Here is a 13,424-nt window from a genome sequence, read left to right as displayed (position 1 = left end):
TCCCTGGGCTTCTAAGGGCCAAGGGATGAGATCCCATTTGTGTCCCCTTATTGGTCCCCACAAGAGCACACACACACACAGAGGTTATGGTCACCAGTGACAAGTGCTTTACCAGCAAATACGAGTGGGGGGAAGTTCCACAGCGAGGTGGGAACAGGCAGCCCCTTGCCTCAGCCCACCACATCCCTGGCCTGGGCTCCAGCCCCACTGTCTTCCCGCTGGAGGCTGCAGCGGCTCATCTTCAGCTGGGTCAGCTGGATGTAGCGGAGGACATTGGTATCTGCAGGGGAGGTGGGCAGAGCATCATTCAGGTGTCCTCAGGCCTCCAGCGACATCTGCAGCTCCTGTCCCCCTACAGCAAATCGGCACCTTTCCCCCAAGCTCAGCTGCAGCCAGCAGCCAAAGACATTTCACACCTTCTTGCTTTGCATGTGCTACACCCTTTGCCAGGAGCACCAGGGACATCTGCAAGAAGTCTATTCTCACCAAACCTCTTAATGGAAGAGCTAATCTTGCCACTGCCCCCACAGTTCTGCCCCATACACCTGCTGGGACCCTTTTACCCTCCTCTTCAGGGCTTGATACGAAAGCAAGTGCTAGTGTGGGCTGAGCATTTCAATGCAGGAGCACGTCTCATCATTATCTCCCAAAGAGCAGAGAACAAGCCTGCAAGCTCTGCCACCCAAATACCATACACGTACACGCACATGCACACGTAAGCATGCGTGCACGCACAACACAGGCATGCACGCACACAGATTCCTGGTATCACTTGCCCTGGCCAAATGAGTGGGTGACTGAAACGTGAATGAGTAGGCGGGCGTGTGAAGGCTTAGTGAATGGGTAGGGAATGAGGGTAGGGGTGGGGGGAATAGAGATGAAGATGGGAAGGAAGGTGGACCCGGAAGGGGCTGGGCAGGAAGGTTTCAGGACAGGTCCGTGACTAGATGAGAAGTATTTAGGTAGATATTAGAGGATGGAGAATGGCGGGTGAGTGGTGGGGGGCAATGTGTAAGGACAGGTGGATCGGGTGAGACTATCCAGTGGGGGGGGCACAGCACTCCCTTAGGACAGCTGCTGGGAGACGCCCACCATTCTACCTGCTTCTCGCTTCCGGGCTCCCTCCGCTCTAACCCCTTTCCCTGTGCGGCCCCGCCCCTTACCTGTGGGCTCTCGGCTGCGGGCCTCCTGCAGGTAGCGCAACGCGCGTGCGTAGTCGCCCAGGTGGTAGAAGGCAATGCCGGCGCGGTAGGTGGCTTTGAAGTTGCCCTGCTGCTTCTCCAGCACCTTGAGGCAATACTCGCGCACGCGCTCGTAGTTCACCAGCTCCGACTGCAGCAGGCAAGCTACGGGGCGGGCGCCCGCGCTCAGAATGCCTGCTGACGCCCCTAGGGCCCACGTGACCTCGAGGGGCCTGGCCTCGACCGCATCGCACCCTGCCGGTTCCCCATGGCCCAAGCGGTTACTCGGGCCACCAGAGGGCTCCAATCTGCTAGCCTATCAGACTAGACTCGATCTGCGCCGCCGCTAGAGGGCGCGAAAGACACAGAGGCGCTGTCTTGACAAACAGCCGAAGGGTTTCAGCTAGTAAAAGTATTAAGGGCAATCGCAGAGGCTCATGCAGGCTAAGCCTTTCTCACCTTAGGTTTGCTTGCCTTTGGCATGAGGAGGAAAGAATGACTAAAGGGAAGTGAGGTTCTGAAGACCCAGCCCAACGTCCATTCCTTGTATCCCAGCGCTCTCCCTCCTGAGGCTCCTGTGACCGCCTGACTCAACCCTTTCCTTTTTCAAGTTCTGAGGTCTCCCCCAACAGACCTCAGCCCTGGCTCTTCGGCCCCTATTGCCCCCTCCCTCCTCGTGCCCAGTCCTCAGGGCCTCCTGACTGCTCCTCATTCGCCACCTGTCTCACCCGCGTGCCCCTCTGCACACCCCGACGGCCCGTACCCGTGAGAGAATCGTAACATTCCACCTCCGTGCTCTCCACCAGGCGCCGCTGCTCCTCGCTGAGGCGGGCGGGCCCCGGGCTGGTGGCAGGCCCGGGGGCGGGGGCAGGCAGGCCGCCAGGGCGGGCCCCCTGAGCCGCCTTCAGCTGCAGTAGTGCCCGGTGATACTTGCCGATGGCTTCCCGGAACTTCTTCTCTCGGTAGCAGCGCTGACCCTCTGCCTTGAACGCCACGGCGGCCCGCAGGCTGCTGTCGAGCGCCGCAGCCAGGCCCCCCGACGGCTCTGGGGCAGGACCCGACCGAGACGAGCCATGGCGGGGGCCCGGGCCCGGAGGGGAGAGGACGGGAGGCGGGCGCGGCGGAGGCTCCGGGGCAGCGCTGAGCATCAGCACCGGGGACAGCGCACCGCGCTGCATTGTGGGAAACTCCTGCGGCCGCCGCTGCAGCTACTGCATCGCCCCCCGCGGGGCCGGTCCCCACCCTTTCTCCGCCCCCGCACCTCCGGCTGCCGACTCCGGCTGCCCCCTATGGGTCTAGAGAATCCCCTAAAGACTTTGCAGTTCCCCTTCCAGTCAGCCCCAGCCCTAACGCTCCAGCCGCCTCTCCCTTGTTCCCACTCCCCTTACCCTCCCCACCTTCCTGCCTGTTCTTCCCCTCCATGTCCAAAGCTCCTGAAGATTTCTAGAAAAGAATGAGCTTGAGGGAAAGAGCAGAAAGACATTAACTTTGGAGAAAGCTGGCTTTTAGCCCATAGCCATTTGACATGCTGGATAAGAAAACAGGATATGGGCTGAAGCTGTCCAAATTCAAACCCTTTCTTAAACTCACTAGTTACTTGGGCAATTCACTCACATGTCCTAGACCTCCATATCCAGTAACACGGATGAAGTAATATCAACTTTGGAATTCTTTCGTGTATGTATGCCACAAACAACTATAAACTGATACTTTCTCTGTGCCCAGCTAGCTCTCTTCTGGATGAGTCTGGGTCACAATAAAGACTGAGAGGAGCTTTAAGACTCTAACCTCCCTGAGCCCTTCAACCCAGTGGGAAACAGACCACTGACCAAACAGTGACAGCCAGAGTGGGCTAACCTGGGAAGCGCAGGGGTCAAGTTGGGGATGAAGGAGACCTGACAGGCTGTGAGGGCCCAATGGGGCCTTGCACCAGGCCAAGGTGATGATTGACAGCTTCTACGAGGAGGGAATAATTCTACCACTGAGAGAGCAGTGTCTTGCCCTCACCAAGCTCACATCAGCAAGGGAAAGCCAACAAGGAAGCACACAAGTCCCGGGATACGTGGTAATGAATGAACATTTGAAGCAGGAAACATGTGGGAGGCTTTTGAAAAGGCAATGAAAGGTGAGTGAGGTGACTGTCCTCCAGGCCTCCTCAGCTGCCTCCTTAGCTGTGGGATCGTGGCAAGATTCTTTGCCCTTCCCTCACTTTGACTTCCTTCTCATGTATGTACCCGGGGAGGAGGACTGCATTACACTGTGCAAATCGAGCACTTAGCACAGGGCCTGGTGATGCAAGGGGTGATTGCATACCATCCATTAGACTCAGTTATTTGATCACAAATCCCTGGCTCTGATTCAGGATCCATAGATCATTGTTGAAAAAGAAAGCAGTCAATAGTTTTATGTTTGTTTTTGTTTTCTTCATTGTTCTTTCCCCACTCCAAGACCCTGACTTTGGTCTCAGCCATAAGCACCAAGCCTATGTCTCTACTGTCCCCATCCCTGTCACTGGAGATCCCCTGGTAGGTCCCAAGACAGGTCCCACCCACTGTCCAAAACCTGAACTCAGCAATATCCATCCCAAAAGCATCCCTTGTGCTTTTGCTGAATGAGTCTCACCCCCGCCCCCATTCTGACCTTGAAAACTCCATGGATGGACACAGCTCCCTCTCTGCACCTACAAACTCTGACTGATAAAGGCTCAAATTCCTGAGTTTGAATTTCCTGGCAGCGCACTCACCTTTCTGTGCCGCAGATGTGTTTGAATTATTTCTAATGAAAAAGACATAAATCCATTGATTCATAACAAATATTATGTCACCTAAGTGACAGCAGCAAACTAAACAGGTGACAACTGTACCTCACGGCTAGACTGCACCTAGTCCTGCTAGAGTGCCATGTTCACATTTCTGCAACAGCTGGTAAATGTCAGCATTGTCGTAAACCCACCCATATCCTTACCACACTCCACTGTGAGATCGGTGCTATTGACAGTGTCCCTCCAGAGACTAAGCAAATCAGACATCATTTATTAAACTCTTATTGTCAGGGATCTTACCAGCTGATGACTTCTGCAGGTCAACACAGGTGATGTAATTGATTTATACAACCATTAAACACACTGAATTCGTTGACAATGTACATTGAGATGTTACTGGAATTGCAGATTTCTAGATTTACATGAGTAAAATGTGAAAAGATGGCAAACTCGAAGCCGCATTCTTCATGCCTGGGCCGGGCACTCTTCTCAGTTTCCACGCCTTGCAGTTTGTTCACAGCGCAGAAGGAATCCCACCGCTAGCGCGAGCAGCGTGGCGCGAAGTCCGGCAGTGCCCCCTCGCGGAAGAGTTTAGAATTTGCATCTTAAACTCCAGAAATTATTAAAGGATTTGGGCAGAATAGCCAATCAGAGGGATGAGAAGCCTAAGAAGTTACCAATCAAAAGCGAGAGGTGATTGGCTTTCAACCAATCAGGAAAGAGAGCGCTCAGAATAAAAGATATTTATTTTATTAGGATAGGAGGCAAACACACAGTGAAAACTTGGGTTTTCTGGGCAGCCCTCGGGGTTCAGGGAGGCCCAGGCTGGGGGTGGCGGAGCAGGCGGGCGGCAGTGAGGCTGATGCCCTGGCGTTGGGGCCGCGCATACTTAAGGAAGACTGCGGCGCGGCCCGGCTCGGGGCCTCGAAGCGCAGCACCGACCATGCACAGCTCCAGGGGGTCCAGCTCAGAGGGTCTGGGGCAGGGAGACAGAAAAACGGAGGCAGGGAAGAGGCTGGAGACTCAAGATTGAGAAGACACCTGGAATGTGGTCTCGCTTGGAGAGCATCGAGGGGACAGATGTCCGATTCTCTCTGGGGGATCTCGGACCCTCGAGGAGGGAAGAAGTCATCTGCTCTACCCTGGGCTCCCAAACTAAGAAAAGCTGGTTCACCTTGCTATCCAGTAGTGTGGTTAACATGGTTACTGGCTCTAGCAGCTAAAGGGACACCACACCCGAAGACAGTTCTGGAACTGAGTCTCGTTCTCAAACTTGGAATACAGCCTCCGGAACCTGGGAAGACCTCATCTTCCTTGAGTCCCCGAGTCAGCACGAACACCGCCACCCTCTTGCACTCTCTGTCACAGCGAATGGGATCCTCTAGGCTAGGCAGACACCCCATTGTCTCCCACGTCCAGGAAATCAAATCTAGGTGAGTCTCATTCTCTGAGGTGGTCAAGTTGGCGCCCAGGAAGGGAGGTTCCGTGCAACTGAAGACAGTACAGTAGGCCGTACCTGTAAAGCGCCGGCTGCAGCCAGGAGCCCGCTCCGCCAAGCACACGATGTGCCAGGCTCAGCGCTGCAGCTGCTCGAAGACCAGGAGCCCAAGCCGCGACCTCCGCCTCCAGCAAGGAGAGCTCCAAGAAGTAGGTGGCCAATAGCACTACCTGCAGGGGAGGGGGGGATTGAGCCTCAGGCCCCGCCCCGCCCGCGCCTCCGCCCTTCCCCCACCAGGCGCACCTGGGGGCGGCTCCCAGCCAGCGCAGATTGCAGTCCGAGGCTGAGCAACGGGACGGGGTAGTGTAGCCGGAAGTCCAGGCGGCTCAGGATGCGGCGCTCCGCGCGGAGCAGCTCCGCTCTCGAGAAGGAGCCGGCGCTCAGGAGGCAGAGGGAGGCAGGCTGCGGATGGCACTGGGGGTAGCCTTGGATATCCTGCCCTAGAGAGCCTGGGGTCGGTTCAGTCCAAGTTCCTACCTCTGTTAACTATCTTGTAACACGAGGGCCACTTTTTTTTTTTTTTTTTTTTTTTGATATTGAAAACACCATGTGACTGAAGATGCCTTTTTTTTTTTTTTTTTTTTTGGTACCGAGGATTGAACGCAGGATCTTGCACTTGCCAGGCAAGCGCTTATTCTACTGAGCTATCTCCCCTCCCCCGGCCATTCTGTCTAGAAGTCATGAATAGCGGGGGCTCCAAAGAGGGAATAGCTGGTAGGATCCAGCGTTATTTGCTGCTTGACGTGGGACAGGCATTTAAACTCTGCCTCCATCCATAAAAACAGGATAGGGCCCGGAAAGATAGCTGGGTCCAGGGAGGATAGCTCAAGGGACCTTGCCTGGCAAACGCAGGGCCCTGACTGAATTCAATCCCAGATACTGCAAAATAAAAAATAAAGATAATATTGCCCACTTCCCAGGCAGCTCCAACAAAGGCCCGAATTTATGCATGTTCACACTATTACTGTAACTATTACAGAGGGAGTTTAAGCCACAACTGGGCAAATCTCATCCCCTCTCTGGGCCTCAGTCTCACTTTTTGTTACCCCTCCGCCCTGCCCCTCACCAGTATGGAGGGTTTAACCTAGTGCCTTCGAACTGTGTTACATTCCCAACCTTTTATTATTTTTAATTTTGAAACACGGTCTCTGAGTCTCTAAATTGTTTCTGTTAAGGGTCACATCAACAGCTCCTAGCTCAGATTCGCTGGGCTGCCAAGTATACAGTGAAGTACTTGGCACACAGTAGGGGTTTAATCAGACAGGCAAGGGCCCCACCCTCCAAGCCCGCCCCGGAAGTACCTCGGGAAGCACGCACTCTTCCATCTTGCAGGCCAAAAACAGACAGGCCACGCCCAGCAGCTGCAAGCGGCGTAGGCGCACTCGGCCCGCGCGCAGGTAGGAATCGAGCAGGTGCACAGCCAGGTGAAGCGTGTCCCCCACCAGGCCCAGGTACTCCTGGGGAGGGGCACGGGTGACCACGGGGCCCAGGGAGACACAGGTGTCCCTCCCTCTCCCCGGTACTTACGTGCACCTGCACCAGCCAGTCCACCACTAGGGCGCGCATCTCCGGAGTCACGGCGCGGGGCAGGGCCCTCCTGGGCAGCGTGCGGCTCACCTGGGGTGGGGTGAGGACGCCTCACTCTCCACACCTGTGCCTCGGCGCTCTCTCGAGCTCCAGCCCTAGGTGCAACAACAGTCCCCTCCCCACCGTTGAACGTCCCAGCAGCGTCACAGTCAAGCTGGTCTCCCACTGTGGCCTCTTCCCTGGTGCCCTCTAGAATGGTAAACTTTGTTCTGGATGCCTGGATACCCACCTCTCCATTGTGTGCCCCCAAACCCCGGCATCCCCCACTCCTGGATTTCCAAATTCCGCGCTTGTCACCAATCCACAAATCCTTCCTCTAGGAGCACGCAGAATGGTGTATGCAAAGGAAGCCCTAACCAAGGAACTCTAGATCAAAACTCTTCCATGGCTCCTGGTACCCTTAGGAGGAAGTCCTAATTCCTCTCAGACGCTCTCTGAAACCACCCCCCTTCTTCACTCCAGAGTCACCCAGTGTGTCCCTTTATGTTTGATCTGTGGACCCCATTACACTACCCCTACTGCAAGGACAGAGACTTCCATGGGCAAAAGTGAATCTTAGGTCCTCAGAGACCTCAGCCCAAAAGAGGTTGGTGTATATGGGTTGAATCTCTTCCAGCTGACACCTCTGGGACCTATCATCGCCTGTTTTCTGCTCTTTGTGACTTTCTGTAATTAAAGGATATATTTGTCTCCCTAGAATGAAAATAGATACTCATCATAGCAGCCTAGGACATGTTGAAAACATGTTAAACCATTATTATTATTAGTCTTTTGAGACAGAGTCTCGCTATGCAGTTCAAGCTGGCCTTGAGCTCACTTTGTAGCCCAGGCTGGTCTCGGACTTACAACAATCCTCCTGCCTCAGCCTCCTGAGGGCTGATTTTACTACCACGGCCTGGCTCTAAATGTTTCTTAAATAACAGATGGCAAGCACAAGGGACTGTGAAACACTGAAGGGAGGGCTACAGACAGCCTGGGGCCCATGGGAAGTGGTATTTCAGGGAGAAGAGGAAAATAAGAAAAGCCTAGAAAGCTGGTCCGTGCCACACACCTGTAAGCCCACCACTCTAGATAGCTGAGGCAGGATTGTGAGTCTGAGCAGTTAGGGCAACTCAATGCCTTTAGGAGAGCTGGGGATGCAGTTCAGTGAGCTCAGTCCCAGTTTGGGAGTGGGAAGGAGTAGTCTGTAAGCTGTGGGTAGGAAAGGGAGCTTGCTGGGCCGCAGGAGAGTTTGGGGTTTGGGCATATTGGGTCAGCTGCTCCCCAGGGCAGGGATGGCGCCAGGGTTGCCTGCTCACCATGACCTCAGCAAAGATGTCCCCAGCATATTCGCGTTCCCCCTCCAGCCCCAGCAAGCTCAGCGCCTCCTCCAGCCCCGGGGGCGCCTGTGGTGCTGGGGGCCTCTCCTTGTGATCAAGGGAGACACTCATGCCCACCGCAACAATGCTGTCGGGGATTGGGGTACTTGGAGGTTCTGTGTTGTGGGAGACAGCGGGACCCTGAAAGGAGGAGGGGCTGGGAGTCAGCGTCTGAAGAGAGGTTCGAGCTGGGCCGGGAGCGCTGGCCGGGTCTCTCAGGAAGCCAGCAGTGGACGCCTGCAGAAGGGAGGGGCACGCCAGGGGCTTAGAATGCCCTGAGCACATGCGCACGCGCACCTAGCTTGCTACATCTGAGCCAGAGCAAAGGTGAACGGTGAGGCGAGCAGGAGGGAAGGCAGGTGGGCAGGCAGGACTCCCCGCCTCCTCCAGACCCCTCATCAGTCAAGTCCTTGTCCTGGCGCCTCAGCCACTACTTCACTTTTCTCAATCCTAACGGACTGTTTCAAAATTTAGCAAACAGGGTTGTCCTGAGGATTTTAGAAGATGTGTTAAACTGCTTGGCACAGAGGCTGATACACTAAAACAAACAGAAACCACAAAACTCAAGGCATTGGAGGTATAAATCACTGAACGAGTATTTAAGGAAGGCCTCTGCACTGGGTCACTCAGCGGGAATAAGACACCTGTGCATCCTGCCTTATCCAAACCATGGCCTGAGACAGTGACTGTCACCAGTCAGTCTGGATCAGCGTAGTGGTCTCCGAGTTGCTCTCCCTGCTCCCCGCAGGCAGCCCAAGGGTCCGGTGCACACCTGGGCCATGTCACACCTTCCTCCAATCGGAATGCCATCTGGGCTCCCATATCCATCAAGGTGCAGGCCCGGTGCTGGGTGTAGTGGTGCCTGTCTGTATTCCCAAGCCCTCAAGAGAATGAGGTAGGATTGCAGGTTCAAGGTCTGCCCAGAAAACAGCAAAATCCTGTCTTAATTTTCGTTTTTTTTTTTTTTTTTTTTTTCGTTTTGGTTTTTTGAGACAGGAGCTCACTATGTAGTTGAGGTTGGCTTTGAACTATGTAACCCAAGCTGGCCTCAAACTCACGGCAATCCTCCTGCCTTAGCCTCCCCAGTGCTGGGCCTAGAGGCATTTGCCACCACACCTAACTCTGTCTTAAATTTTGTAAAAGGGTTGGGGATGGAGTTCAGTTCTAAGCTCTTGTGGTTCAGTTCCCAATAATGGGGAGATGATGTCATTATGGGAATTCTGCCCAAGAGTAGCAGAATTAACCACAGAGACACAGCTGGCGACAAGTCCTGATGGGAGAACTGTCCTCAGAGTAACTGTCCGGTGAGTTCCCAACCAGACAGCTAGATCCGGCATGAGTGCCTGAGCCATTAGCCAGGAGGAAAGTTCTGTTTTGTTAATACACAGATATTACTCATGGCTCTAAGTAGAATGTGATTAAAGTCTACGGAGGAGCGTTGTGTCAGAGTTGGCTTCCTGACCCCTGTGACTAGACCTCAGGCATGGAAGACAGCATTCTAGTTCGATAGAGGTCTGTGCATGAAGCAGGAAGAGGTAAAATAGATACAAAATGTTATGAAATGCAAATTTTGCCAATTAAAATGTCATGAGGAACCTTGGGGAAGGGTTGTTCTTTCAGGCTACTGGGCTGGAACCCAGGAGCTTGAACGTGCTGGCAAGTGCTTTGCCACGGAGCTACATGCCCAGCCCTACTTTATATATATTTTTACACAAAATTGTTGGGACTCACAGAAAGCTGCAAAATAGTACAGCTCTATATCCACAGCCCCCTACTGAGACCTTACAGGGGAACATCCGTCCCAACTAAGGAACCAGTGTTCACCTGCTGGGAAGTGAGAGCCTCACCCTATTCCTGCCCTACTCCACAGCCTTGGCCTTTTCCCTGCTGCTTTTCTGTCCCAAAATCCCACCCAAAGAATTTTCAGTCCTACCTCCTTAGGTCTCTCCTCCTTGGCTCTGCCAGGACATCAGGCTTTCCTTGTCTTTAGTGAGCAGGCCTGAGTTTCGAAGCCTGCACTGTTCCTCTACTGGGGTTCACTTGGTGTCACCTTTCCCTTGGCTAGACTGGGCTTAAGCATTTTTGGTTTTGTTGTTGTTGTTGGGGGCAGGGGGCACAGTCTCGCTGTGTAGCCCAAGCTGGTCAATTCAAAGTGATCTCCTGCCTCAGCCTCCCAAGTGCTGGGATTACTGCATGTGCCACCAGGCCTTTCTTCCCAGTATTTTGGGAAGGAAGACCACACAGGTCAAGCGCCATCCTGATCACCTCCCATCAGCGGTAGACACTGTCGGCGTAATTTTGCAGCTGTTCATGAAGTATCCAGCAGGTCTCTGAGAAACAACCCTTCTCCATCCTATACTCGAGACGCCCCCACCCTGTGCACCCAACCTGCACTGTCCTTCCCACTACCACTTTCCAGTAGACTCGTAACGCCATACTGCACTATTGTGTTGCTCACTTCTTCTTCCGCTTTGACCACTGGGAGCTCTCCTTGTTTCCGAGGGCCTCAGGCACAGGCCCAGTGGGGGCCCCATCCCAGCCCTCCTGGGGTTCAGCACATGACCCCTCTGGACACCACTAGATACTCTACTACACTTCCTGCCCTGATCTTAGAATCATTCTCAAAGCTTCCTGTAAGCCTGCAATTATTTCAAACTTTCAAATACATGAATCACTATTTTTTTGGGAAAACTGACACATATCAGAACCCTAGGATATAGGCTACAAATATAAAAGCACAAATGAAGATGGTCCTTGGGTAGCACCACCTGGACGACTGTTTCTTGTTTTTGCTTTTCCATTTATGTACTTGGTACAGGGTCTCACTCCACTGCTCAGACTCATAGCCATCTTCCCATTTGCAGCCTCCCCAGCTCTGGGATGACAGGCATGCACCACCACATTGACTCCCTGCACTTGTCAAGGCAGGTGCTTAGTGCGGTGAGCTATCTTCCCAGCCCTTGGTCAACTCTCCCTGAAAGAGCAGTTGTCTCCACTTGGGCTGTGCCTGACCCTATTTCCATGTATTGATATGTACAGAGCTGGCTAGGACTTTCTCTTATTTTTTCCCAGCCCCCTTCAACTGGCTTTAAGCAATGCCTCTAGGTCTAGCTGAGGTGCTGGTGGTAGTCTCTGAAGATGGCAGGCGTATTTCCTAGGTAACGTCCACCTGCTGATCTTTAATGAGCCAGTGCTCCACAGTCTGCACACGGTCTGTTGGCTGAGATGGAGCCTCAAAACAAAGGCTATGACTTCCTGGGGCTCGAAAGATTACACATCAGAGCTGAAGCACTGGACCTCAAAACATTAGATTCTATCTCAATTGTATAATGCAGATTACTCCCTGCATATCGCAGAGGCAAATGCAGGCCTCCTATCCCAGATCACAGCACTCACTCACTCACTCACTGCCATTCTGAGTCTCTCATCCTCAAGCCACTCCTCCTTCATGACTGAATAAAACCTAGGTTCAGCCCAGGGTTGAGGCCTTTGTTCTGCATAGCCATCACCACGGCTGGACTTAGGACCCTTGGCTCCCCATAAGTATAAATATGCTTTAGTGTCTTAATCTCACCATGGATTGCACTGGAAGTGGTAGATTGGAATTATCTTAAGGGGATTCCAAGAACTTAACCATGGGATTACAAACTTCCTGAGACGAGGACCAGGAAAGGCTCTATATAGGTCCTTAGGTTTATTATAGCATCTGCTGGAAAGTGTGAGGTAGCAACAGACACCAGGAATTCCTCAGAACACAGAAGGCAGGCTCAGATAATCTGTCCTGTCAGTGTGGGTAGAGCAGTACCTGACAGGAAAGTGATGCTGAAAGGAGGGAGGAACCTTTGTTTTGTTTTGTGTCAAGCAGGGTCTTGCTGTGTAGGCCAGGCTGCCTGGAACTCAGCAATCCTACTGCAGCCTCCCAAGGGCTACTGCAGCAATGTGCTGCCCAAACCTGGCGAGAGCAACTCTCTAAGGCACCACAGTACAGTACAGACTCAAGGAACTGGGGTGTTTCACTCTGTCCTATATTTGCATTTGTCTGTCTGTGTCTGTCTGTCTGTCTGTCTGTCTCTCTCTCTCTCTCTCTCTCTGTCTCTCTGTCTCTCTCTCTCTCTCTCTCTCACACACACACACACACACACACACACACACGAAATGTTGAAAACAGACACCAAGAAAGATCAATGTACTCAAATTTTAATTGGTAAAATGTATTAAAACTCATCACCTTAAACTAAGAAGCACCAGTACATCTAAAGATACATGTCCCACTAAGAGAAGCAGGTGGCCGAGTGTGGGACCTGCCCGTACAGCCTGAGAGGAGGGCAAGAAGCATGAGGTAGACAGGAATGCATCCACACCCGGAGATCTGAGTCACACTGTGACAGGAGAGAAATTGTTTATATCCATTACCCTGGGGCTGGGACTAGAGAGAAGGGTAAAGGGCATTTCTCTACAGGCTTTTATGTCAATCTTACAGGCACCCTGCATATGCACCAGCTTATAATTAAAGACAGCAAGGTCCACATAATGTCAGAAAAGCCACCACCAGCAGCAACAGCAGCACACCAGGTGTCTGCAATGCGGCTGTGGCAGAGCCTGTGAACTGGACCCACTTTCCCATGACCCTCTCACTTAAAGCCTCAAAGACAAGACTCTCATGCCTGGTAAGACATGCATTGAGTCAACTGTGCCAGGCCCCCTGTGTGACATGATCCCCTGCCTTGAGAGAGCATTAAGCCACTACAGCCTGATGGCTTGGCTCCATGTCTCAGACATGGAGATGGGGACACAGGGTAACAGTCCCAGCCCCATGTTAAAGGGGCACAGTGGTCAAAGAGAGACTCCTAGAGCTAGAAGCAGCTGTAACAAAGGCTCTGGCACTCTTGGCTGCTGGCAACGACAAATACCAACACACCAGACCATGGGCCTCAGGGGTCTGGTATTGAAGGGGCTGTGGCAGGAAAGCCCCACTCCTCCATTCAGCTCACAGCCTCACTGCCACATGTACCCTCCTGTGTGGGCCACCCAACCCTCCT

General features: G+C 53.2%; 3 protein-coding genes across 3 annotated transcripts in view; all 3 read right to left on the bottom strand.

Annotated features, from left to right (window-relative positions):
• The window catches only part of Akt2 (AKT serine/threonine kinase 2), a 72,769-nt gene that overhangs the window by 2,554 nt on the left and 56,791 nt on the right, over positions 1 to 13,424 (bottom strand). Inside the window, exon 15 of the transcript XR_002819483.1 lies at positions 9,497 to 9,501. The gene's annotated coding sequence lies outside the window, so the exon portion shown is untranslated. The remainder of the gene's footprint in view (positions 1 to 9,496; positions 9,502 to 13,424) is intronic.
• Ttc9b (tetratricopeptide repeat domain 9B) lies at positions 85 to 2,369 on the bottom strand. Its single transcript, XM_004647997.1, has 3 exons — positions 1,945 to 2,369; positions 1,164 to 1,346; positions 85 to 280 (listed from the first exon to the last, which is right to left on the bottom strand). Exons 1-3 carry the CDS (start codon positions 2,357 to 2,359, stop codon positions 171 to 173), a joined length of 708 nt encoding a protein of 235 aa, XP_004648054.1. The 5' UTR covers positions 2,360 to 2,369; the 3' UTR covers positions 85 to 170.
• On the bottom strand, positions 4,729 to 7,198 carry Cntd2 (cyclin N-terminal domain containing 2). The gene is made up of 5 exons (XM_023708289.1): positions 6,968 to 7,198; positions 6,742 to 6,897; positions 5,684 to 5,842; positions 5,459 to 5,610; positions 4,729 to 4,918 (listed from the first exon to the last, which is right to left on the bottom strand). Exons 1-5 carry the CDS (start codon positions 7,004 to 7,006, stop codon positions 4,753 to 4,755), a joined length of 672 nt encoding a protein of 223 aa, XP_023564057.1. The 5' UTR covers positions 7,007 to 7,198; the 3' UTR covers positions 4,729 to 4,752.

This window comes from Octodon degus, unplaced genomic scaffold, assembly GCF_000260255.1.
Source record: "Octodon degus isolate 3935 unplaced genomic scaffold, OctDeg1.0 scaffold00344, whole genome shotgun sequence".
Lineage (NCBI taxonomy): Eukaryota > Metazoa > Chordata > Mammalia > Rodentia > Octodontidae > Octodon > Octodon degus.
The sequence above is the reverse complement of the archived record's forward strand: the minus strand, read 5'-3'. Positions and strand labels throughout refer to the sequence as shown.